This window comes from Heloderma suspectum, chromosome 9, assembly GCF_057233095.1.
Source record: "Heloderma suspectum isolate Gila_16-S chromosome 9, 16-S_ref, whole genome shotgun sequence".
Lineage (NCBI taxonomy): Eukaryota > Metazoa > Chordata > Lepidosauria > Squamata > Helodermatidae > Heloderma > Heloderma suspectum.
Window position 1 is genome coordinate 41,502,395 of NC_139466.1, and position 24,490 is coordinate 41,526,884.

General features: G+C 48.8%; 1 protein-coding gene across 7 annotated transcripts in view; it reads right to left on the reverse strand.

Moving 5' to 3' along the window:
* Positions 1-24,248, reverse strand: part of ZDHHC15 (zDHHC palmitoyltransferase 15) — a 45,624-nt gene extending 21,376 nt beyond the window's left edge. For 5 of the 7 annotated variants that reach the window (XR_014784879.1, XM_084814205.1, XM_084814203.1 and 2 more), the window contains exons 1-5: positions 24,095-24,248; positions 9,057-9,083; positions 4,795-4,889; positions 4,111-4,231; positions 2,278-2,347 (exon numbers count right to left, since the gene is read on the reverse strand). Coding sequence is in view for 6 of the 7 variants with exons in the window: in XM_084814205.1 (XP_084670331.1) it covers positions 2,278-2,347; positions 4,111-4,231; positions 4,795-4,889; positions 9,057-9,083; positions 24,095-24,212 (431 nt within the window). In the remaining variant the exon portion in view is untranslated. The remainder of the gene's footprint in view (positions 1-2,277; positions 2,348-4,110; positions 4,232-4,794; positions 4,890-9,056; positions 9,084-24,094) is intronic. The other 2 variants (XM_084814208.1, XM_084814204.1) reach the window with 1 other exon arrangement.
* Between the last annotated feature and the right edge of the window lie 242 nt (positions 24,249-24,490).

The window sequence follows — 24,490 nt, forward strand, 5'->3', positions numbered from 1 at the left end:
GCAGGCAAGAGGGGAAGTCCCACTGAGGTTTGTGCCAACTCTGGTTTGAGACCAAGTCCCAGTTTGTACAAAGGCCAGCTTGGTTTAGAGCTGCTTGCCTGCCCTTGTTTTTGGTCCTCTCCACAGCGTACGCCCACTCCTGTCTCCGTGGTGAGGTGGCTTCTAGAGGCGGAATGATGCTCACGACGGGGCCTTCTCCCTTCAGACATCACACCAAACGAACAGTTAACTAGTGCATCATCTTGAATCAGTCTTCAGCTTTGCTAGTAGAAGGACAACCACATTTTTCTTCTGCTCTCCACCTTACAAGGGACCCAAGAGTTCCGACGAGTGCAAAAGACAGATCCGCTGCCATTTATCTTTTCAAAGGGAGACTGGCCCTTGCTTCTTTGTTCCAGTAGTCCTTATTCCAACCCGAGATCTTTTTGTGCTGGGCACAAGCTGATGGGGAGAGCAATCCTATGGCCCCTAGACAGCATCTGGGGGCCATAGGATAGTCTGAATGCCTGGATCTGAAGTCAGAGCCAGCACTCCGCCCTCGGACCCAGGAGTCCAAGGTCCCCTCCTCCTCCCAGCCGGCACAGAGAGAACTGCGCTGGCCAGTAGCGTAGTGGCAAATTCAGAAGTTCAGGGCCCTTCGTGACAGTCACAGCCACGCCTCCTTCTAAGATTGTCTAACCTTGTAAGTCATACAGCCCTCAACTGGGATCCAAAAACACTGCAGCTGAGAGTAAGGCAGTGGCATTTCAATTGAATGTCTGAGAAAAAATGCAGGGGTGTTAAAATCTTTTTCACCCACTCACTCAAGCACAAACATTTTAGGTTTCAAAATATGATACTCTATGGAAGCTTCACCCTCTCAACTCAGCCTTCTTGGACAGATCCCTTCTCATTTAAACAGCCCCTTTGCACACTCCCTTAGTGTCCCAACGTTACCCATTAGCCTTCCCTAAGCTCCTTCATTATATCTCCCCCCTCCCCCTCCAACAGAAACGTCCACATACCCAGCTGGATTGAACTATGCGCACGTGTGCACGCGTGCAAACAGAGTGGTGCAGTGGTAAATTTGGAAATGCAGGAGCTCACTGTGACAGCCTCCAAGGGCAGTCCAAAAAATTCAGGCAGCTGTGTCGATCCAAATCAACAAACCAGTTCTAGGAGTTTTCATCTCCACCAGGAGCACGTCTTTGGTAAAGCGAGTAGGTCTTAATGGCCCATTCCACACCAAGTCATCCCAAATACTTTGCATTCCAATATGGAACAATATAGTGTCACTTGGAAAATTCATTCCCCTACAGCTACAGTGAGGATCGCAGCTAAGCTCGGAGGGAACAAGGCATTCTGAGGGGGGTGGCCGATGACATCAGAGTTCCTGCTAATGAAAAAGTGCCGGGGCTGCGTCCCTGCGAGCCCTGCCTCCACTAAACCACTGGTGCCAGCTCCCTCTCTGAGGTACCTCAGAGAGGAGGGCAGGGGGCGGTTCTATGGGCGGGGAGGGGAGGGGCCTTGGGAGGCCAGCTTACAAAAAATCCTCTAGCCCTCCCCTTGCCTCCTTCCCTCCCCACAGAGCTCCAGCTAAAAAGCCCATCTAGCAAAAATGCAGTGCGGGATGAGCACAGAGGCACAGATGGCCTTCGCATTCCTCCTGCTCTGCGCAGGCTGCCCATCAGCCTCCAAGCTCAGAGGCTGATGGGCATCCTGACAGGATTGCGCCTTAATTAGTCTGCCATGGATCACAATGTATTCAAGACTGTTACATATTTTAACTGATGCTTACACAGGGCCCTTTCATTCATTTGATTTCCAGCCTGCTTTTCAACCCAGAAGAATCCCCAGGGTGCTTTTCCTAAAACAATAATTCCATTAAGGCTGCTTCTTCCCCTCTGACAAAGGACATTTGCCAGCACACTTTCTTCTCTGCTTTCTCCACCCTTTCTTTTTTGCTTTACATCCAGCCCGAGGAAAAGTTCTATGAAACGTTAGAAAGCTTGTGCAGTACTGCAGTACCACTTTTGGATGGTCCTAATAAAGGCATTATGCTACTGTCGCTGCTCTAAAATGGAAGAATGTACAGCACCAACTTCAAACAGGATGGCGGCGTCATGTTTTTAGATGTTCTGTCGCATAACAAGCTCCCTGCAAGTGAAAGACTAGCACATCAAAGAGAAAGGCCCTAGCCCAGCCTACCTCACTTACCACTGTGCTAGCTTTCTACTTAATGCTAACTTTGTGCTGCATAAGTTCTAGATGTATTGCAGACCGCTCCAGTAAACTTACATAGCACAAACTGAACAATGGTGGCAGCGGTCCGGTTTGATGAGTTGGCATCTATCACAGAATCGAATGGCTGGAAAGGGACACAAACAAAAATTGCTCCGTTAATAATGATCATCATGCATGTGAGCAAATCCTATTCACTAGGTGGCTTTAAGCAACTTCTCAGCTTCACCCCCCCCTACACACACACAAAATATGGGGATAATAATACTGGCCTGCCTTACAAGGTTGTTACAAGGATTACTGAGGTAAGGTATGGTGACTACTTTGAACGTTTGAGTATACTATACCAGCCTTCCCCAACATGATGCCTTCCAGATGTTTTGGACTACAACTCCCAGCATTCCCGACTACTGGTTTTGCAGGCGAGGACCGATGAAGTCCCAAACTTCTGGAGAGCACCATATTGGGGGAAGGCTGTACTATTCTCCTCCTCCTCCCCCTCTTATGAAATCAGGAGCGTGGATTTGAAAAAGTTCCAGATATTCAACCAGCCCAATAGCTTTCAGCTCCTTGGCAATGAGCAAACATTAGACACCTGCAAAACATGTTTGCGTTGCGGCTCTGAAAATTGCACAAGTGTCTGTTACCTAGAACAGATTTGAGTCTATTTTGTCCTACTAATAAAAACAACCAGTCTTGAGCTTTGCATTTCCTGTTAGTGTCAAAGAACCGAGAAGTGTAAGATTCCATGGCAAGAATGACCAAATCAGCCACACCAATGGCCAGGCTACTGCCATTGGGAGCCCATTCTGCAAGATGCAATTAACTTTTTAAAGACCTACAGAATCCAGCTCTACTGATAACGAATGAATGAAACAGCCTTAGACTGAGCCAAAACACTGGTCTGTCTAGCCCACCATTGTCTACTCCGAGTGGCACATCTCCAGCATCTCAGGCAGAGAGAGGGACTTTCACATCACTTGCTTGCTACCTGGGATCCTTTAGCTAGAGACGTCAGGAACTGAACTTGGGATGTTCTGCATGCAAAGCTTGTGCTCTACCACTGGGCCATCATATTCTAAGAGCGCAGTTCTGATAATTCTAATATTAGAATTATATTAATTCTAATTAATTCAGAATTATACAGAATTCTGTATTAGAATTCTATATTAGAATTCTAATTCTAAGATAGTATTCTAATATTGTTGTTGTTGTTCAGTCGTGTCCGACTCTTCGTGACCCCATGGACCATAGCACGCCAGGCCTTCCTGTCCTGCGCTCTCTCCCGGAGCATGCTCAAGTTCATATTCATTGCATCGGTGATGGTATCTAGCCATCTCATCCTCTGCCGTCCCCTTCTCCTTTTGCCTTCAGTCATTCTAATATAGAATTGGATAATTCCAATAAAGAATTGGATTCCTCAAAGTACACAGTAGGTGGAGATTGAGACAACATGTGGTGGCAAAGCATCTGACCTATAAATCAAGATGGTCTTTAAGGGATTTTCTCTCTACCCCAAAAAGACTGAGGAAAGAAGGTTTGTAGCTCAGAGGCAGAAATGCTCTTTGCATGCAGAAGGTCCCGGGTTCAATCCCCCGCATTTCCAGGTAGGGCTAGGAACGAATCTTGCCTGAAACTGGAGAACCGCTGTTGCCAGTCAGTGTTGACAATACTGGGTTAAATGGACCAGTGGTCTCACTCAGGTAACACTGCTTCCCATGTCCCTAAGTTAGAAGGGAAATCCTTTTAAACATATATGATTCTGTCTGCATTAAGGTTCTTAAGACCTAAGGTTGGTAGCAGTAGGGATGTGCTTCACAAGGTGGGTTGCCAGCGTGTGCCGTTTAGGCTGATGGGGCGGACATCGCCAAAGTCGTCTGTGCAGCTGACCTCCGTTCCCTGTCCTGGTGTACACCGGCAATTTCCGTGCCATTTCAACAAGTATTTGCCTCTGCCCCTCCGGTTGCTCTTCATTCTCGTAGCGCTCCTTGTCAGCGTAAGACATGTGGAACTGGAAGCAGAAGAGAACTGGTTACACCCACATGGTGGGAAGAGTGCTTCGTTTAGTCACTCCCCCCGTTTGATGGAAAGACCATGACTGGCAAAGGGAGGTAGTACAGGGCCAGTGGCAGAGTGTGTTGACTGTCACTGTTGAAGAGCAGTGGGATCATGTTTTGTGTCCTCCACCCCGGCCCCCGGCTTTCCCCCTCTGCTAGGATCTTGTGGTGGTCAGTTCCTGTCACAGGGGCCAGGCTAGTACCTCCTTCAGAGCTACAGTCTCCCGACAAAGAGCCATTTGCTCAAAACATGTTGGGATTAATGCAATTTGCATCAATAAATGTGACTCCTGCACCTGTTGGACATTAGACTGTTCCTCTTCCAGGTGCTGCTGCTTTGGTTTAGGATCTTGTAACATTTCCCCATCAGTGTTACAGCTGTCTGCCCTCCTCACCGCGGATCTCAAACTATGAGGGGAATTGTCTGTCTTTAGTTTACCATTCTTATGCTTAGGGTGGTTGAGACAGTTGTGCCAACCCCCTTCTTTGTTGCTCTAGAGACTTTCTGTTTTTTTACCTTTTTGTCCGGTTGCTGCGGAGGAGTAAATATAGACTTCCAATACGTCCATACGAAGAACAAGAAGATGATATGGAATATAGTGAGGTAGGCCACTAAAGGGGAAGAGAACATCCTTGAATTAAACAAACAGGGGCACTGGTTTTCTCCATGCTCTTCATTTTATTACTTGGCTTCCATGTCAGGCTAATTTTAGAGAAATAGATATCTTATATAAGAATACAGTAGTGTAAGGCTTACTACTAGAGATCTACCAAACCGATTTTGCTCATTTTTGTTTTAAACTGAAGCTTGGTAAGTGTAGACATGCAGAAAATGTTGAAACTTTGAAAGAGTTCAAAGTTTGAGCTTTGAACAGCTTGGGAAAGGAGAAGGGGGGGATGAGGCATATACCCCACACTGCATGTAATATAACATGTGACACAGTGTATGTAGGCATGTGTAATAATGCTTACTCCTGTGAGCTCTTAGAGTGCTGGGCCAATGAAAGGACAGGCATAGAATGCTGGGAAAGAGGCTGAAGAAAAGTCAGTTGGTAATAGAGGAGAAGGAAAAGAAGCTGAGGAGAAAGAGCTGAAAGGACACCAGAGGGAGAAGAGAGGAAAATCTTACAACACATGTTTTTGAACTCAAACTTGAAGAAATGGTAAACAATCTTTTTTAAAAGAACATCTTTTTTTTCACCTTTGCTGGTTTATTTGTAGTAATTTATTTTAAAAGTGTAAGGTTGATCCAGTTGCAAGGGAAATGGGCAAATACATTTTTATCCAATCATTCTCAGACTACTAGCCCCCATGCAACATGGGATGTGCACTAGTATTTGAATGAACTCTCCCTCAAAGCAACTGCAGCTTATGCGAATGAAAGAGAAATGCTTTTTAAAAAAGTGTTCTGTTCCATCAGAAAGCAAGATATGCTTTATCTACTTGAAACCTTGGTCTATGCAAATGACTAAAGGCCCAAACTACACATGACATTAAGCAAGTGGATTAACACTGCATGTGTCATTTTAAAACTGCAAATAGCAGCTGATGGGAGGGTGCAATAAAGATTGGGACCATCCAGGCGGGGAGGGGGTATTTAACTTTTTCCTCCTGCTGTAGCACCAACAAAAATCATCCCACTCTGAGGCTGCTATTTGCACTGGGAGGTAAGTTCCCACTGGCCCTTAATAAGGAGATGGACAGAGGGCTGCTGCTGACAGTAACCTTCTGATCTTGCACAAAAAGAGGAAAGGCAACTAAATCACCACTTGTACCCAAAACGAGGCCTGCTGTCAGTCCACAAACATTGCTGTCAGTGCTGTCAACACTGGGAAATGTCCCTGCCCCATTGGTTACTGAGGGAGCCAGGGAGACAATGAAGCTGAGGAGAAGCTGTCAGAAAAGGCCTGGATAGAAGGGGCTGGTTTTTATATTGTGCCAGGCAACTGGTCCATCCAGCCCAGGAGTGCCTGCCTTGATTTGGAAACAGCAGCTTCCCAGAGTCTCAAGACAGAAATCTCTGCCAGCTCCACTGCTTCAAAGGTATAAAAAAGGAGAAACACCCAAGTTTTCATACATGAAAAATATGGGTGAACATATCAGTTCGCTGGGAGGACTCATGATCATAGTAAAACACATAGCACCATTTAGTTATTCATTATGGAAGTTATTTGCTGCTCAAGGTCACCCAGGGAGTTTCATGGCTGAGCAGGGACTTGAACGGCATCAATCTGGCCCTGGTCTGGTGACCATACCACACAGGCTCCCTTGGGTGGCCAACATACAGTCCAGATCCTTTCATATCAGCCCACTAAAGATGGTGCAGCTGGAGACTTCCAAGAAGAGACCATGCTTAGTTTAGCCAAGGTGAAGGGGTGTTTTGTGAGTCCTGTGAGCCCCCACTTGCATTCTGATGGGAAACAGCCCAAACAATTAAGAACTGGCCTCTTTCTCAGCCTCCAACTCCAATATGGGGATAATTATACAGGTCTAACATGCAGGACCATTATAAAGGTTACTGAGATCATGTATGGCTCTAAGCAACTTTAGGGGAAAAACTAGATAAATGCTATCATACTATCAGAATCATAGAATCATAGAAGAGTAGAGTTAGAAGGGGCCTACAAGACCATCGTCCAACCCCCTGCTCAATGCAGGAACCCAAGTCAGAGCATCCCTGACAGATGGCTACCCAGCCTTGTCTTGGATGCCTCCAGTGTGGGAGAGCCCACCACCTCCCTAGGTCATTGGATCCATTGTCGTATTGTTCTGACAGTCAGGACATTTTTCCTGATGTTCAGCCAGAATCTGGCTTCCTGTAACTTGAGCCCATTATTCCGTGTCCTGCACTCTGGGATGATCGAGAAGAGACCCTGGCCTTCCTCTCTGTGACAACCTTTCAAGGACTTGAACAGCGCTATCCTATCTCCCCTCAGTCTTCTCTTCTCAAGGCTAAACATGCCCAGTGCTTTCAGTCTCTCTTCATAGGGCTTTGTTTCCAGTCCCCTGATCATCTTTGTTGCCGTCCTCTGAACCCTCTTCAGTTTGTCTGCATTCTTCTTAAAGTGTGGTGCCCAGACCTGGACACAGTACTCCAGATGAGGCCTAACCAGTGCTGAATACAGGGGGACTAGGACGTCCCGGGATTTGGAAGCTATGCTTCTATTAATGCAGCCCAAAAGAACATTTGCCTTTTTTGCAGCCACACCACATTGTTGGCTCATATTCAGCTTGTGATCGACAACAATTCCTTCTTGCTTGTAGTGTTGTTGTGCCACGTATCCCCCATCTTGTAATTGTGCATTTGGTGTCTTTTTCCTAACTGCAGAACTTGGCATTTATCCCTATTAAATGTCATTCAGCTGTTTTCTGCCCAGCACTCCAGTCTATCAAGATCACTTTGAATTCTGTTTCTGTCTTCCAGGGTATTAGCTATCTTGCCCAATTTTGTGTCATCTGCAAATTTCATCATCATTCCCTGCACCTCCTCCTCTGAGTCATTAATACAAATGTTGAAGAGCACTGGGCCCAGGACTGAGCCCTGCAGTGCCCCGCTCGTTATCGCTCCCCAGTTTGAGAAGATCCCATTGAGAAGCACTCTTTGAGTCTGATTCTGTAGCCAACTGTGGATCCACCGGATCGTTGTTTCATCTAGCCCACTTTGAGCTAGTTTGCTCATCAGGAGATCATGGGGCAGTTTGTCGAAAGCTTTGCTGACGTCGAGGTATATTATGTCCACAGCATTCCCACAGTCCACAAGGGAGGTTACTTGATCAAAAAATGAGATCAGATTTGTCTGGCAGGATTTGTTCTTGACAAATCCATGTTGGCCTCGAGTAATCACTGCATTGTGATTACTCGACTACGATTATCATCATCACTGTATTCCAATGGCTTAGATCGTAGCAACCCTTCCATGACTGGCACAGGGTTGTGTTCGCAGCACAGACTTTCCTGCCTCTCTATGTGCAGGTCTTGTGCCCCACCCCTTAAATCTGTTCCTGGAGGTTGGAGGACCCTTGGCAATGATGTAGTACAGTCTTCCTCAGCCTCATGCCTCCCAGATGTGTCGGGCAAGAACTCCCATCATCCCCAACCAGCATGACCAATGGTCATACCAGCTGGAGATGGTGGGAGTTGTAATCCAGCACATCCAGCAGGCACCAGGTTGGGGGAGGCTGGTGTGGCAGGTGCTGCAGGGGGCTGTAGATGGAGGAGGAAATTGGCAGAAATACCCCCCACACACACCTGCTCATGAATATCAGAACAAGCCACTGCCTTATGAACTTTTCTACACGAGGCTGCTAATCGCTGTATCTACTTTCAGTTTCGTCACATAATTGAGATTTGAGCTCTATGCTAAGAGATTTTCCTTTCCTGCTTTTCCGCTACATAACCTCTAGGTGGAGCTGTGCTATAGCAGAATAGCACAAATACACAAGTAGAAACAGTGCTTTCAAAAATAATATTCCATTTTCCCCATTCCCCCAAAAAACTGGGAAAATGCTCGAAAAAACAGAAGCAAAACTGGAAGATCACTACATCGTCTAAAGAACCTGTAAACAACTGTGAGTTTGGAATCACAAGTGCACAATAAATACCTCATGTAGAAAAGCTCCATCTCTCCCCCCCTTAATCTGCAAAGTAGTGAAGCCAGTTCCCTTTCTTTTCCTATAGAAGGTGACTTCCAGTTATAATTTTTTTAATTTTTTAACAGAAGAACAATATTTTGAAATAAGAACAAAGGACAAAACTATGATGTGATAAATATGCACACACCTCTTTCTATGGAGTTGCTCAGAGTCACTGAAAGAGAAAACAGAGACACACTTAAACGATATGCAAAAATCCCTGTGGTGTTCTCTAATATTTTCCATAAAGAAAATATTCTAAGAATATACTCAAGCTGAACATGTCTGAAGATTAAAAGAAATGACCTTCTATTTTATTGATCACATATATAACCACACATCACCAGCTCTACAGCATCATTATTCATTTTATTCACATGAATCATCTCCATAAGATATGCAGTTGTTTCCATTCTTCTGCATTCTCCACTGCTACAAAATGTAACTTTTCTTGGGAGTCCCACTGGAACTACCAATTGAGAGATAACTCGGTCTTCTCTAATAACCTGTCCAAATGACATCTTCATGTCTGCCTCCAGCATCATAGACTCCAGCTGCTTTTGATTCTGTGTTAGAAACTGAGTGTAGGGATGCCTTGAAATTCCCAACCAAAAAAAGTGCATCTAGCCCAAAATCAACATTATGTGGCTCAATTAAGGATTGGGCTACTCACACATGCAAGACTTATCCCAAACTGAAACTAAACACATGTAACCATGGGCATGTATATCTGTAAGAAAAGGTAGGCAAATATAAAGTGAAACAATCTTAAATACTGAAAAATCTGAGGATTATAATTCACTGAGGTTCATTCAGCCTGATTATCTCTACAGCCTTGCCCCACCCCGCATTTTCTAAATACACTCCCCTGCCCCAAGATCAACTTGCAAGATGCAGTGTTGTCATGGTCTAGCTGGAAAAATGGTTTTGATCTGATCTTGGTTCTATGTTTCTCGCAATGAACGAAGCAGGCATTCATCTCAGCCTAGTTCCAAATAAAACAATCCTTCCAAGCACAACAGTTCAGTGTTCCTTCGTATCACAGAATAGAATTTTATGTTCTGAAAGAAGTTTGCCCGATCATGTGAATGATGAATGATGAATAAGAATATCCACTGAAGGACTGGAGCTACCCAGAGCATGAGAAGTGGCTGAAAATAAGCAGGCTGCATTCAAGAAGTTCATTAACAGAGCTATACAAAATTAGAAGCAAGAAGGGATTTTAGTTAATGAAAACTTAAGTTAAATCTAACAAAATGACAATGATTGTGAAACATTTCCTCTTTTACTGTGGTGCCACACAGCCCAAGTCCACAATTGCCAAGGACACAAGCTCTTGTCCCTCTGTCCTTATCCCTCCAAAAATTCACCCTGCACCTGTTTCAATTCCTGGCAAAAACTCTGCCCAGTACATTCCTTATTATGGAACCAGAGGGCTGGAGCACAACACATGACTCATCAATTGCAGTGCCCTGATGCAAGCTGCGCACCATCCACTCCAGTGTAGATGGTTGGAAATATTCTTAAAATGCCTTCTGTCCATCATCCAGATTTAGGGACTGACTGGCTAAGCCAGGGATGGGAGACTTCAGGTTTATGGGATCTACTCTATTTTTTACTAGAACCTGAGATGGACCAACCAGAGTCAAGTGCAAAACAGTGCTGTGGGCAGGGAGACACATGCTAAGAATGAAAGAACAGGCTGCCTCTGAGCACATGCTCAGCCTGGGAATTTGTGACTGGTAACAGAACCAGGCTCACAAGGCTTTTCACACAAAAGTACTCTCCTGGCTTCTCCCCAAGCTTTCTTTTTTAGCAACTTGGGGGGGGGGGGGCTTTTTAGCTGTTACACAAGTGTGAGTTGGAAGCCCTTGCTATCTGCTGCAATTTACAGAGAGATACCCAGACCTGCCCATTCTTGAGCTAAACTAACCCAAACAAATAGTTGCCCATCCAGCTCTTAAAGCTCTATAGTGATAAATGTTTTTATAGAATCATAGAATAGTAGGGTTGGAAGGGGCCTACAAGGCCATCAAGTCCAACCCCCTGTTCAGTGCAGGAATCCAAGTCAGAGCATCCCTGACAGATGGCTGTCCAGCCTCGTCTTGAACGCCACCAGTGTGGGAGAGCCCACCACCTTCCTAGGTAATTGGTTCCATAGTCGTATTGCTCTAACAGTCAGGACATTTTTCCTGATGTTCAGCCGGAATCTGGCTTCCTGTCGCTTGAGCCCATGATTCCGTGTCCTGCACTCTGAGATGATCGAGAAGAGATCCTGGCCTTCTTCTCTGTGACAACCTCTCAAGTACTTGAAGAGCGCTATCATATCTCCCCTCAGGCTTCTCTTCTCAAGGCTAAACATGCCCAGTTCTTTCAGTCTCTCTTCATAGGGCTTTGTTTCCAGTCCCCTGATCATCTTCGTTGCCCTCCTCTGAACCCGTTCCAGCTTGTCTGCACCCTTCTTAAAGTGCAGCGCCCAGAACTGGACACAGTACTGCAGATGAGGCCTAACCAGCGCTGAATAAAGGGAACTAGTACTTCCCGGGATTTGGAAGCTATGCTTCTAATAATGCAGCCCAAAATAGCATTTGCCTTTTTTGCAGCCACACCACATTGTTGGCTCATATTCAGCTTGTGATCGACAACAATTCCAAGATCCTTCTCGCTTGTAGTGTTGCTGAGCCAAGTATCCCCCATCTTGTAACTGTGCATTTGGTTTCTTTTTCCTAGACACAGAACTTGGCATTTATCCCTATTAAATTTCATTCTGTTGTTTTCTGCACAGCGCTCCAGTCTATCAAGATCACTTTGAATTCTGTTTCTGTCTTCCAGGGTATTAACTATCCCGCTCAATTTTGTGTCATCTGCAAATTTGATCAGCATTCCCTGCACCTCCTCCTCCAAGTCATTAATACAAATGTGGAAGAGCACTGGGCCCAGGACTGAGCCCTGTGGTGCCCTGCTCGTTACCTCTCCCCAGTTTGAGAAGATCCCATTGATAAGCACTCGTTGCCACCCAGCTAGAATATATCCGTATTTATCTAGATTATACTGGACCACATAGAGACAAGGGCAAAATCAACTAACATTGCAGTCGTAACCATACAGATCCCAATTATTTCAAGGGCGCTTATTTCCAAGTAAGTAGAAAGGCAGCCTAAAACAGAAGATGTTAGCCAGTGACACCATCTGATAGCACATCCCATCTGGTTTGTCAAGTTTCAGCTGCTGCGCTGCAAAAACACTTGCTGGCTAAACCTGCTTTTATAGTCCCACTCTGGTAAAAAGAATGCTTTGATGGTGAACGGATTCACTGTACTGGGCGAGCCAGAGAGGGCCCTGGGCTCTTCCTCAACTGGAAACAGAAGGATATGAAGACAGAATGATTTATGATACACCACACCACCCCCACTTTCGTGCCACGGCCGCCCTTCCTTTCAAGAAGCTCAGGGTGGCATGGTGGAGCTGATCTCGTTTTATCCTCACAACTACCCTTGCGATCTAGGCTAGGCTGAGAGATGGTGACAACCCAATCCTGAATTGGGGTTGGAATCTCCCATTACTGCCAACAGACAGAATGAAATTCTTTGATTGACTGATTTATTCTATTTCTTATATTTATGTCCCACCTTTTCCGCCAAGGAGCACAAGGTGGCATACACAATCCTCCTCCTCTCCATTTTATCCTCACAACAACCCTGTGGGGTAGGCTAGGCTGAGACTCAAGTGACTGGCCCTGTCACGATCCTTCATCCTCCCCTTCGCAATCAACACACTCCAGGATACCAGGTGTCAGGCTCACTACTTTATATTCTAGCTTCCTTACAAGTGCAAATTCTAGGAAGCTCTCAGATTGCAATGAGAACAGCTAATCCACACATTTATGAATATCAATGGGGGAGCCGAAGTGGAAGTGAGAGAAGTTGCCAGCAGTCTCAGCAAGAATGTCTTGGCCAGATTCGCTTCGCAGGGGTGCCCCTCCCTTAAGGTGGCTCCCTCCTACGTGGGCTGTCACGCATAGCCAACCTGGAGGAGCGTCTGAGCTCTGCCTCTTAACTTTCCCCACTTCGCTCTGCAACGGACCCTAGCATCCCTCAAGTCACGCCCCTTGCTTTCCTCCTCCCCTGAAACCCGAGTTCTCATGGAGGAGGAAGGGGTGGGGGGCTTCAGGCTGAGCCATCTGTGACTCAAGGTCTTGGGAAGAAGGCCTTGCCATATCTGAGCTCACTAGGGAGGGAGCCTCCCCCGGTTCTGGCTGTTCCCATTCCGAATCTGATCTGCTAGACATCTCCACATGCTCAGATTCATTCCTGACAGGCCTACAGTCACCCAGTGAGCTTCATGGCTGGATGGGTACTAGAACCCTGGTCTACCCAGTCCAGCACTCTAACCACTACACCATGCTCACTCTCTCTTCTTTCAGAGAGGTAAGGCAGAGGGAAGTCAATGATGGCTCTCAGTTTCTATCTGCATAACTATAGGGGAGCTGTGCAAGTTCAACACGAATAAAACCACCAACTGTGTATGTTGCAGAAGGTAAGACTACACCAGACCCAAGTCTGCAAACCCAGTTCTTTGCAGAGTCCTTGCAAAGCAGTGGTGGAAAGGTGTGGTTTGAAGCAGCAGGTGGATAGGAAGAGGTGCTCAAGCCCTCCCCCTTCTGGCACTTTCCCGCCGCAACCTCTTTCCCTCAGCTATTTCCCCCCATCTGAGGTTCTGGCAGCATGTTTGGTGCATAATGGAGAAAAACAGCTGGGAGCGAAGATGTCGTCAGGGGAAAATGGTGACGGGAAAGGGTTGAGCTCCCCCTCCCACCCACTTGCTGCTTTTCCAGTTCAAATCACAGATGCCCACAACCACTTTGCAACCAGCTTGCCAGACCCCGTCTGTGACCGGCACGGACTCCTGCCCTCAGCACCAAACACAACGGGTGGCTTCTTTGCTTCCACAACTGCCCTGAACCGTCATGCGGTATCCCAAACAAAGAGGTAATATCCATCCACCGCAGGGCAGCTTGTATTCTTCTGTGATCACACGCTCATAATTTGGTGACAGTACAGAATCTGGAAAGCTGATTACCTGCTTCTGTGTTTTAATTAAAGAAGCTCTTTATTCTTATGGCATGTTAGAATATATGCATGAGACATCTGAAGGTGACTCTTATGTGCTTCATCATTATTGAGACATTAATGTGCTCCTACAAGGCATCAATTAGAACTGGTTGTGCGCCCATCATGTTCTCATGTTAAAACTGCATGTGACTTTTGCAACTGATGTGACCTGCAAGACGCATCCATCCCTGAAATGGAGCATGAGAAGATGGGATGGCCATGGCTAAAGCCAGGACGTAAGAAAACACGTTGCTAGGAACAGAGGCAAGTCCAAACAGGCTATCGTTTTAAAATGGCACTTTCATTATTGCTTTTTGTGTTGTTGTGGGGAGCTAGCGGCAGAGAGGCTTCGTTTTTTACTCTGCTGAGTCACTGGGCACCTCCCTAAGGAGAGCTCTGTGTGCATCACGCAGAGTGACGGCATCTTGATGATAGCCTCTTGTTTGCAGTGTACGTTCTCAGAACTGATCATGTGCGTACTTGCGTTCCAGTCACAGAGGCATGTATCTCTTGCTCCATAGGGCATTCCATGTGTCCATTCTGCTGAGACTTAGCACCATTTCACACACTGCATCTTCTCTTATATAGAGATAAGCATGGACTCACCCACACTGCTGGCAGCCAGATTAATGTTCCTGGCTTGAGGCAAGCTAATTCCTTCTGAGGTGTGTGGCTGATAGAGATTGAACCCTGGCTTAATGCAGATGTGATGAGGCTTAACATGCCTGTGACTCAGCTGTGGGTTTTGACCTCTACAAATGCTGCATTCCCATGATCCAAAACCTTTCTTAGTTAACATTGCTGGGTGGGTGTGTTTTAAACAGACACAGCAATACGTTTCCAGGATGCTTTGTATCAGGCGCACGGAGAGGAGCATGGCACGACAACGCTTTACCCTTCCTTTGAATAATCTGTACAGCTGCTGCTGTCTTCCTAAAGGGCTGATTAGCTCCTTCCCGAGGCTCCTGTTGACTCTCACAGTAGGACCTTTCTTGGCACCATCAACTTGAGGGCCTGCCTGAGTGGGAATGGATGTTTGTAACCTTGCGGTTTCCTGGCAGCTTGTTCTTTCCCCTCCTCCCTGACATGGCAACATACTCTAGCCGGCAGCTAGAGCACATCCATCCGCTCTTGTTCTCATGCTGCGGCAGCGTCTGCCAGACGGCCGATCGGTCGCTCGAGTCTGGCTTCTTATCCAAACTCTCCAGCAGGGGTTGCAATGTTAATGGGATGAGACATTCCCCCTGGAGCAGGGCGTCTCACTGCCACATTGATTCCAGCTCCTGTCTGTCTATGAGGGAGTGGAAGACAATGGGGTATGAGTCAGAGCATGGTGGATGCCACACTGTTTACATGTCTGAACCAGATCACAGGGTGCAACAGGAGAATGGCTGACAAGAAGAACATGGGCTAATTCAATGATTTTAGTCAAAATAATTTACCTCCCATCTAGGTGAGAGAAATGTGTGACATTCAGAGTTGCAACGTCCATAGTAGTGGCACAAAAACAGAGAATGAAATCTATTGCAATAAATACCTTGTACTGTAAAGATGAGCATGGGTATTAAGATGTGCTTCTAAAAACATGACGTGTCTCTACATGCACCTTGTTTGCTTTTCACTTCGGGTGTAGTCTTATTTAATCCTCAATTTTACTTACTTACAATGCCGGTGAAGCCTTGAAAAATCTAACTGGCTTAACAAACCATCTTAGACTACAAGAAAAACTGTATTCTGCCTCCATGTGCAAGGAGCAAAGAACCAAACCGGAGAAAAGTGATTTTAATCTATATCCCAGATATTTGTTCCACAGGAAATTTCATGTATCCCTTCTATTAGGATTTATTTATATTAAAATGTCTGTTTCATCAATCTGCCCATCCTGAGTTCTCTTGGCAGCGAACAGCAATAAAACACAGCCCCCAAACCAGGACGTCACTGCTACTGTCAGAGCCAGCCATTAATGAAGGTCTTCTAAAGAAAACCATTTCAACCAGCTGCTTAAAGGATTCTGTGCCTCCCTTGGCAAAGAATTCGACAGGGAGGGTGCCACAATTGAAAAATGCTGCTGCTTCTTGCCTGCGGACACACATGGCATGCCTCAGATGGCAAAACAGGGCTTCATCTGATGATCTTATCATCTGGGAGCAGCACATGGGAAAATACATCCACTCTAGAGAATGAGCATGTAGGGCAGTGTTACAGCTTCAATATCAGCCTGAATTAATCTCCTAAGTCTTGGTATAAGGATAATGTGCTCACAATGGCTTGTTCCTCTTAGTAATCCAGCTGCTACATTCTGAACTAGTTCAAGTCTCCAGGGTAGCCCTACACATTGCAGTATTCCAACATGCTGGGTGCATCACAGTAGCCAAATCTTTGTCTTCCAAAGGGTAGACAAGGCTGCCCGTGCACCAGCCGTTCCCACAGGAAATTACTCGCAATGCTTGCAGAATGGAACAGGGCAGCAGAGCTCACAGAAGGGATTGCTCTAGAAAGCGCTAGCTTCCTCTTGTGCTGGCAGCAGGTCCCGCTGGCGCAACCTAATCAGCGGAGGCGCATGGCCAGCAATGGATAAAAGGTGTCCCCAACCAGTCGTGTCCGACTCTAGGGTGCGGTGCTCATCCCCGTTTCTAAGCCGAAGAGCCAGCGCTGTCCGAAGATGCTTCCGTGGTCATGTGGCCGGCATGACTGAACACCGAGGTGCACGGAACGCTGTTACCTTTCCCGCCGAGGCGGTACCTATTTATCTACTTGCAATTTCTTGCTTTCGAACTGCTAGGTTGGCAGAAGCTGGGACTGAAGACGGGAGCTCACTCCGTCACGCAGCACTCGGGTCTCGAACTGCTGACCTGCCGACCTTCCAGTCTGCAGTTCAGCGTCTTAACCACTAAGCCACCGCGGCCCTCCAATGGATACTGCTCACAAATAGCAAGCCAGCCAATGCTGCTAAAAAGCACTCCTGACCACAGATGCCACCTGCACTTTCAGGAGCAACACTGAGTCCTGCAGTACACCCAGGCTGCAGACCGGCCTCTTAGAGAGAAGTGCCACTCCGCTCACGGCAGGCTACAAACCAGTCTCCAAGGTCCCTGCCTTGCTCAGCATCAACAACTCTGGCTGATTCAGTCTGGGCTTCAGTCTGTTGACTCTCACACAGTCCAGGCTATGAAGGACATCCTCCAACTCGCTCGGATTTGAGGGAAATAAGAGAGATAATTAGTGTCACCTGCATCCTAATGACACCAAACGCTAAACCCTTGGCTATGTTGGCTATGGCAGATGGAAGTTGTAGGCCAAAACAGCTGGGGGGGGCACAAGTTGCCCACCCCTGCACTACACACATCTGCAGTGTGTTGAAGCGAGAAGTGTTAGCAGGTCTGTGTGTACTAAGCCCCGAAACACAAGAGCCACAGCTCTGCTCCTGTCACTGTTATCCTAGCTAAGTGCGCAATACAATGCATGAAGGCCAACAATGGATCTGCTCATGTCCACTTTCCACCCAAATGGAGTTGAGCTAGTGGTGGTGCTACAGAATGTATGAAGTAATGTATAAATGTGGATCTGAACAGCAATGGCAGCCCAGCTACAGACATAGTGAAAGATTCTGATCTACTGGAGCTGACAATAGCTAAGAATCAAAACCACTGGGCATTGCTGGAGTGGGGCTCTGTATTATCTGTACTGCTACATTCCCATCACACAATTAGGAAACTCTCTCTGCATCCCTCCAGAATACTGAGCACCTCGGCATTCCATTTCCTGAGGCAAATTCCACAGAGGAAGCCATATTAGTCTCTTGTAGCAATCCACCTCCCACTCCTGCCAAAATCCCCCCAGAGAGCCCTCTGGCATCTTAAAGACTAACACATTAACTGGGGCGTTAGGTTTCATGCCCACTCCGTCAAATGGGAAGGGCCATCAGAGCTCAGTGGCAGAGCCGCTGCTTTGCATGCAAAAGGTCCCAGGTTCAATTCCAGGCATCTCCAGGCAGGGCTGGGAAAAGCACATGCCTGAAACCCTGGAGAACCATTGTTGCCAGTCAGCGTTGACGATAGTGGGCTAGATGGACCAAGGATTTGACCTGGTATAAAGCAGCTTCCTACGTTCCTAAGTGTACCCAAAGATAACAGTGATGTAAGCACACACACACGTATACATATACACAAACAGGACAGTGAAGGAATGGCGGGGTGGGAGGTGCGGAGAGACACCGTTTTGCAATCTGACATCAAAAGGTGACCTATTCAGAAGGCAGAGACACAATACATGCTTTACATTGAAATAAAAGAAGTTCAATCAATAAAGCTTAACAAGCCCATAGGTGTAGACCAGTCCAGATACACCAACTCTTATAGGCCGCTGGTCTCAATTTGCATGGCACCATAAATGAGAGCTCATTACTAGTGCATCATTAACTTGACATTGTGGAGGGTGTAGGGCTGCTGCCAGAATCTTTCACCCCTTGTCTCCTCCTCTTCTCTCCCCAGCAACGTCTCCTAACAAAAAACACATGATGCAACATCACTAAGTTCCTAGTTTTCTCACCCTCATGAGCGGCAACTGAGGAAATGAAGCAAGGGCAGGGAAACTCAGAGCATGATCATTTCATGCCACGCAATTTGTATTTACAAAAGAGGGAGAGGAGAAGATTTTGGCGGCAGCATACATTCTCTGTATCCACTAGTTCCAGCCAGGGTTAACCAAACCAGGTCTTGATTCAAACCACAACAAATGGTGCCAAATTAGAGTATAAACGCCAGTCCAGCAACCTCATGCGCTATCCAACAAGATTACTAGTCCTCACAGCTGGGGAGAAGACCTTAGAAATGATCAACCAGAGCCTGCCACAGACTCAGAAAGCAGAAGAGGACATGGTGTGGTTCCCAAAGGACAGGAAACTCCCTTTAATACCTCTCTTTAATACCTTATATACTTGTTCCTCTCCACTATCAGTCTTTGACATTCACACACCCCAAGAAGCCGACGCACCTTTACCAAGTCAATAAACCTCTGGAAAGGTGGGTACCACACCTATTTCTGCCCTTTAGAACAAGGAACCAAGGAAACTCGTGAATGAGCAGATCAAGACAGATCAAAGATCCATGTTGTTGAGAGATCAGCCCCATCATAATTGAGCTTTTGACTTTTCCTTGCTTAACTAGCACCAGGGAAAATACAGTGAATTCAGACAACCAATTTCCCCTGCATTGTGACCTTTTGGTCAGCATCATGGTGGACAGTCACCAGCATCCTGACCATGTGAATGGATCAACACAGACGGAAATAAATAAATTCTGATTTATTCCTAACCAAGTGCTGTTCCATTCACAAGGCTGGGATGCGTGCGGCTGTGATGAGATCACTGAGACCCAAACCAATATCTGATGCTCAATTGCAGGCATCATTTACCCAACCTGATTCTTAAAAACAAATAAACAAACCCCAAAGCAGCTGTGGAAGACTGTGAGTGGAGGACTGGGGTGGGGGAGAGGGACTCACACCTTTTCTCCTGCAGCTGGAAATGCATGCGGGTGGGGGACAATACCAAGAGGAAAACAGCCACAAGTGAAAGGGTTAAGCACACACACACACCCCTTCCTCTGGCCAGGGCGCTGCTCAAGTATGCAGCCTCTGTGGATTATGTATGTATTTATTTGATTTGTACCCTGCCTTTCTACCAAAAAATGGTACTGAAGATGGGAAGAAATACAGGCAACTGATAGTTGTTTGAGCCTGAAGAAGTCACTTTGGCCCTGTGCAACTAAGCTTAGCTTAGAATGTTTCTTTTATTTATTTTGAAATGTACCTGTTATCTCCATTCAAAGTTCATCCAATAAACACACACGGAGAGACACTCCCCTTCTTTCTTGTTAGTGAAGGAGGGAATGAATGTTGCTATCTCACCCCCCCCCCATCTTGCAGACTTCCAGCTCTGTACTTTAAACAGCTGTGTGACAGGCAAATGTTTATCTGTGTGGTATAATGGAGAGAGTGTTGGACCTAAACCAGGGAGACCTGGGTTCAAATCCTTGGTCAGCTTTGAAGCTCAGTGGTAAATCTTCCACAATCTGAAACCAAATCACCAACTCTACATCCACCCAATCCCTGCACAAGTCTCCCTTTAAACAGGCTCACTTCCACTACTATAAGTCATTGCAAAATGAGACATTATTATTATTACCTCCATCATTATCATAATCATATTATCATAATAATTTTAATTATATTTTATTAATTCCATTTATAATTAATTTTTACAAATCCATTTGAAGCAATAACAGAAGTTAAATCTCAATCCTTCCAGCACAGTATCTATTTTGGATCAGCCCTGATGTGATAAGTATGTTGTACTGGAGATTGAAAATGAGGGTTCAATAAGTCCAAATATTTAATAGAAACCCAATGACCAAGTCATCTGTGTGCCTTACAGACCCACCCTTCCCCATTCTTCCACTCTACGTCAAGACGCTATTGCCCCCTGCTGCCATCCTACAATCTTCTCTCTCCACGCTGTGTAGCACAATTCAAGCTGGCTCCGGAGCGCAGCAAACTCAGGACATACAGAACGGTTGGTGGCAACATGAGAGTTTGTGCTCTTCCCCATCCGGGTTAAAAATCAGGAAGTCCCTGGTCTAAATCTCACCACTGCCACAAACTCACCAGATGGCTTTAAAGTAAGCCACCCTCGGCCTCAGTCCTTCAACTGCACTATGGGGAAGACAACACCGGCCCACGTTACAGGGCTGTTGTAAGCATCACAACATGATGATGCCTGTGAAATGCTACGAACCCTCAAAAACACGACAGAAGTATTACTACAAGTATTACTAATAGAAGTATTACCAAGGCCGCCAAAATCCTGTGGCTGACATGGAGCCCAATCCTGTCCATGCTTAGTCAGAAGTACATCCTGTTAAATTCAATGCAGGAAGCACAGCACCTTGTGGCACCTTAAAGGCAATGGGTTGGGTAGTATCCAATGTTAGTCCAGTTGAATAGACCCCTTGAAATGAATGTGACTTCAGCTAGTCGGTCCAAAACAGAGCAGTGAGATTGTTAACTGGGACTGGACAATGAGATCATATTATGCTAGTACTTTTGGCTGCCAGTCCCTTTCTGGGCACATTCAAAGTGCTGTTATTAACATTCAGAGCCCTAAACGGACTGGGGCTAGGTTACCTGAAGGATCACCTCCTCCCATGTGTACCTGCCCAGACCCAAATATCATCTTCAGGGGTCCTTCTCCAGGAGCCCCTGCCAAAAGAGGTAAGGCAGGTGGCTATCAGGAAAAGGGCCTTTTCTGCTGTGGCCCCCCTGGTTGTGGAATGAACTCCCTAGAGAGATGTGCCTGGCGCCTGCCTACCTTGCAAAGGCGAAGACCTTTCGACTTGAAAAGGGCCTTTTCTGCTGTGGCGCCCTGGATGGGGAGCAAACTCCCTAGAGAGATGGGCCTGGCGCCTGCCTACCTTGCCAAGGCGAAGACCTTTCAACTTGAAAAGGGCCTTTTCTGCTGTGCCGCCCTGGACGGGGAGCGAACTCCCTAGAGAGATGGGCCTGGCGCCTGCCTACCTTGCCAAGGCGAAGACCTTCCGACTTGAAAAGGGCCTTTTCTGCTGTGGCGCCCTGGACGGGGAGCGAACTCCCTAGAGAGATGTGCCTGGCGCCTGCCTGCCTTGCCAAGGCGAAGACCTTCCGACTTGAAAAGGGCCTTTTCTGCTGTGGCGCCCTGGACGGGGAGCGAACTCCCTAGAGAGATGTGCCTGGCGCCTGCCTGCCTTGCCAAGGCGAAGACCTTCCGACTTGAAAAGGGCCTTTTCTGCTGTGGCGCCCTGGACGGGGAGCGAACTCCCTAGAGAGATGTGCCTGGCGCCTGCCTGCCTTGCCAAGGCAAAGACCTTCCGAATTGAAAAGGGCCTTTTCTGCTGTGGCGCCCTGGACGGGGAGCGAACTCCCTAGAGAGATGTGCCTGGCGCCTGCCTGCCTTGCCAAGGCGAAGACCTTCCGAATTGAAAAGGGCCTTTTCTGCTGTGGCGCCCTGGACGGGGAGCGAACTCCCTAGAGAGATGTGCCTGGCGCCTGCCTGCCTTGCCAAGGCGAAGACCTTCCGACTTGAAAAGGGCCTTTTCTGCTGTGGCGCCCTGGACGGGGAGCGAACTCCCTAGAGAGATGTGCCTGGCGCCTGCCTGCCTTGCCAAGGCGAAGACCTTCCGACCTGAAAAGGGCCTTTTCTGCTGTGGCGCCCTGGACGGGGAGCGAACTCCCTAGAGAGATGTGCCTGGCGCCTGCCTACCTTGCCAAGGCGAAGACCTTTCGACTTGAAAAGGGCCTTTTCTGCTGTGGCGCCCTGGACGGGGAGCGAACTCCCTAGAGAGATGGGCCTGGCGCCTGCCTGCCTTGCCAAGGCGAAGACCTTTCGACCTGAAAAGGGCCTTTTCTGCTGTGGCGCCCTGGACGGGGAGCGAACTCCCTAGAGAGATGTGCCTGGCGCCTGCCTGCCTTGCCAAGGCGAAGACCTTCCGACTTGAAAAGGGCCTTTTCTGCTGTGGCGCCCTGGACGGGGAGCGAACTCCCTAGAGAGATGTGCCTGGCGCCTGCCTACCTTGCCAAGGCGAAGACCTTTCGACTTGAAAAGGGCCTTTTCTGCTGAGGCGCCCTGGACGGGGAGCGAACTCCCTAGAGAGATGTGCCTGGCGCCTGCCTGCCTTGCCAAGGCGAAGACCTTCCGAATTGAAAAGGGCCTTTTCTGCTGTGGCGCCCTGGACGGGGAGCGAACTCCCTAGAGAGATGTGCCTGGCGCCTGCCTGCCTTGCCAAGGCGAAGACCTTCCGACCTGAAAACGGCCTTTTCTGCTGAGGCGCCCTGGACGGGGAGCGAACTCCCTAGAGAGATGTGCCTGGCGCCTGCCTGCCTTGCCAAGGCGAAGACCTTCCGACCTGAAAAGGGCCTTTTCTGTTGTGGCGCCCTGGACGGGGAGCGAACTCCCTAGAGAGATGTGCCTGGCGCCTGCCTGCCTTGCCAAGGCGAAGACCTTCCGACCTGAAAAGGGCCTTTTCTGCTGAGGCGCCCTGGACGGGGAGCGAACTCCCTAGAGAGATGTGCCTGGCGCCTGCCTGCCTTGCCAAGGCGAAGACCTTCCGACTTGAAAAGGGCCTTTTCTGCTGTGGCGCCCTGGACGGGGAGCGAACTCCCTAGAGAGATGTGCCTGGCGCCTGCCTGCCTTGCCAAGGCGAAGACCTTCCGACCTGAAAAGGGCCTTTTCTGCTGTGGCGCCCTGGACGGGGAGCGAACTCCCTAGAGAGATGTGCCTGGCGCCTGCCTGCCTTGCCAAGGCGAAGACCTTCCGACCTGAAAAGGGCCTTTTCTGCTGAGGCGCCCTGGACGGGGAGCGAACTCCCTAGAGAGATGTGCCTGGCGCCTGCCTGCCTTGCCAAGGCGAAGACCTTCCGACCTGAAAAGGGCCTTTTCTGCTGTGGCGCCCTGGACGGGGAGCGAACTCCCTAGAGAGATGTGCCTGGCGCCTGCCTGCCTTGCCAAGGCGAAGACCTTCCGACCTGAAAAGGGCCTTTTCTGCTGTGGCGCCCTGGACGGGGAGCGAACTCCCTAGAGAGATGTGCCTGGCGCCTGCCTGCCTTGCCAGGCGAAGACCTTCCGACTTCCCCCGGCCGCGTTTTTAAAATCTGCCCCGCCGCTAGGTCTTCACTCCGGCCGCCGTCCTTATTTCGCGGTCCTGATCTAGCGCGTCTCGCTGCTTTGGTGCACGTCCGCGGCGTTTTCGCGGCTTCCGTTCTGTGAACCGCCCGGGGAGCTCTCGGCCGCGGGGCGGTGCACAGGTCTGGTCACCAGCTGGCCGAGTGACGCGCGCGCCTCCCGCGCTCGAGCCGGGCCCGCCCCGGCCCGCCCCCCGCGGGCCCCCGTCGACGCCCGACGCAGGCTGGGGCCCAGGTCCCGACGGGCCTACTCGGGCAGGGCCGAGGGTGCGGATCCCGCCCCGCGTTTCCTCAGGAGCAGAGCCCTGTGGGGGCCCCGCGGGCTCCTCCCGGCGCCGCCCCGCCCGGCAGCCGCGCCGCCTCACCCAGGCACAGCTCGAAGACGTAGGCGTAGTAGGACCACAGCACCACCAGCGCGATGAGGAGCACGGGCACCCAGCCGCAGACGCGCTGGCAGCGCCGCAGGCCCCCGGGCAGCGCCATCGCCGCCGCCGCCGCCCCCGGCGCCCGGCCCGGCGCGGCGCGGGCGGCATCGGCCATCTGCTGAGCGCGCCCGGCGGGGCGGGGCGGCGCGGCGCGCTCGCGCGCTCCGGGCTCGATTCCCGCGCCTGGCTCGGCCGCCGCGCGACGGCCGGCCCCGCCCGGCGGAAACGGAGCGCCGCTTCGGGCAGTGGCGGCTGGTGCCGCCGCGCCGGTGGGGCGGCGCGTGCGCGCAGCCTTCGTCGGAGCCCCAGGAGCGCGATCCCGGGCGGGTCTGCCGG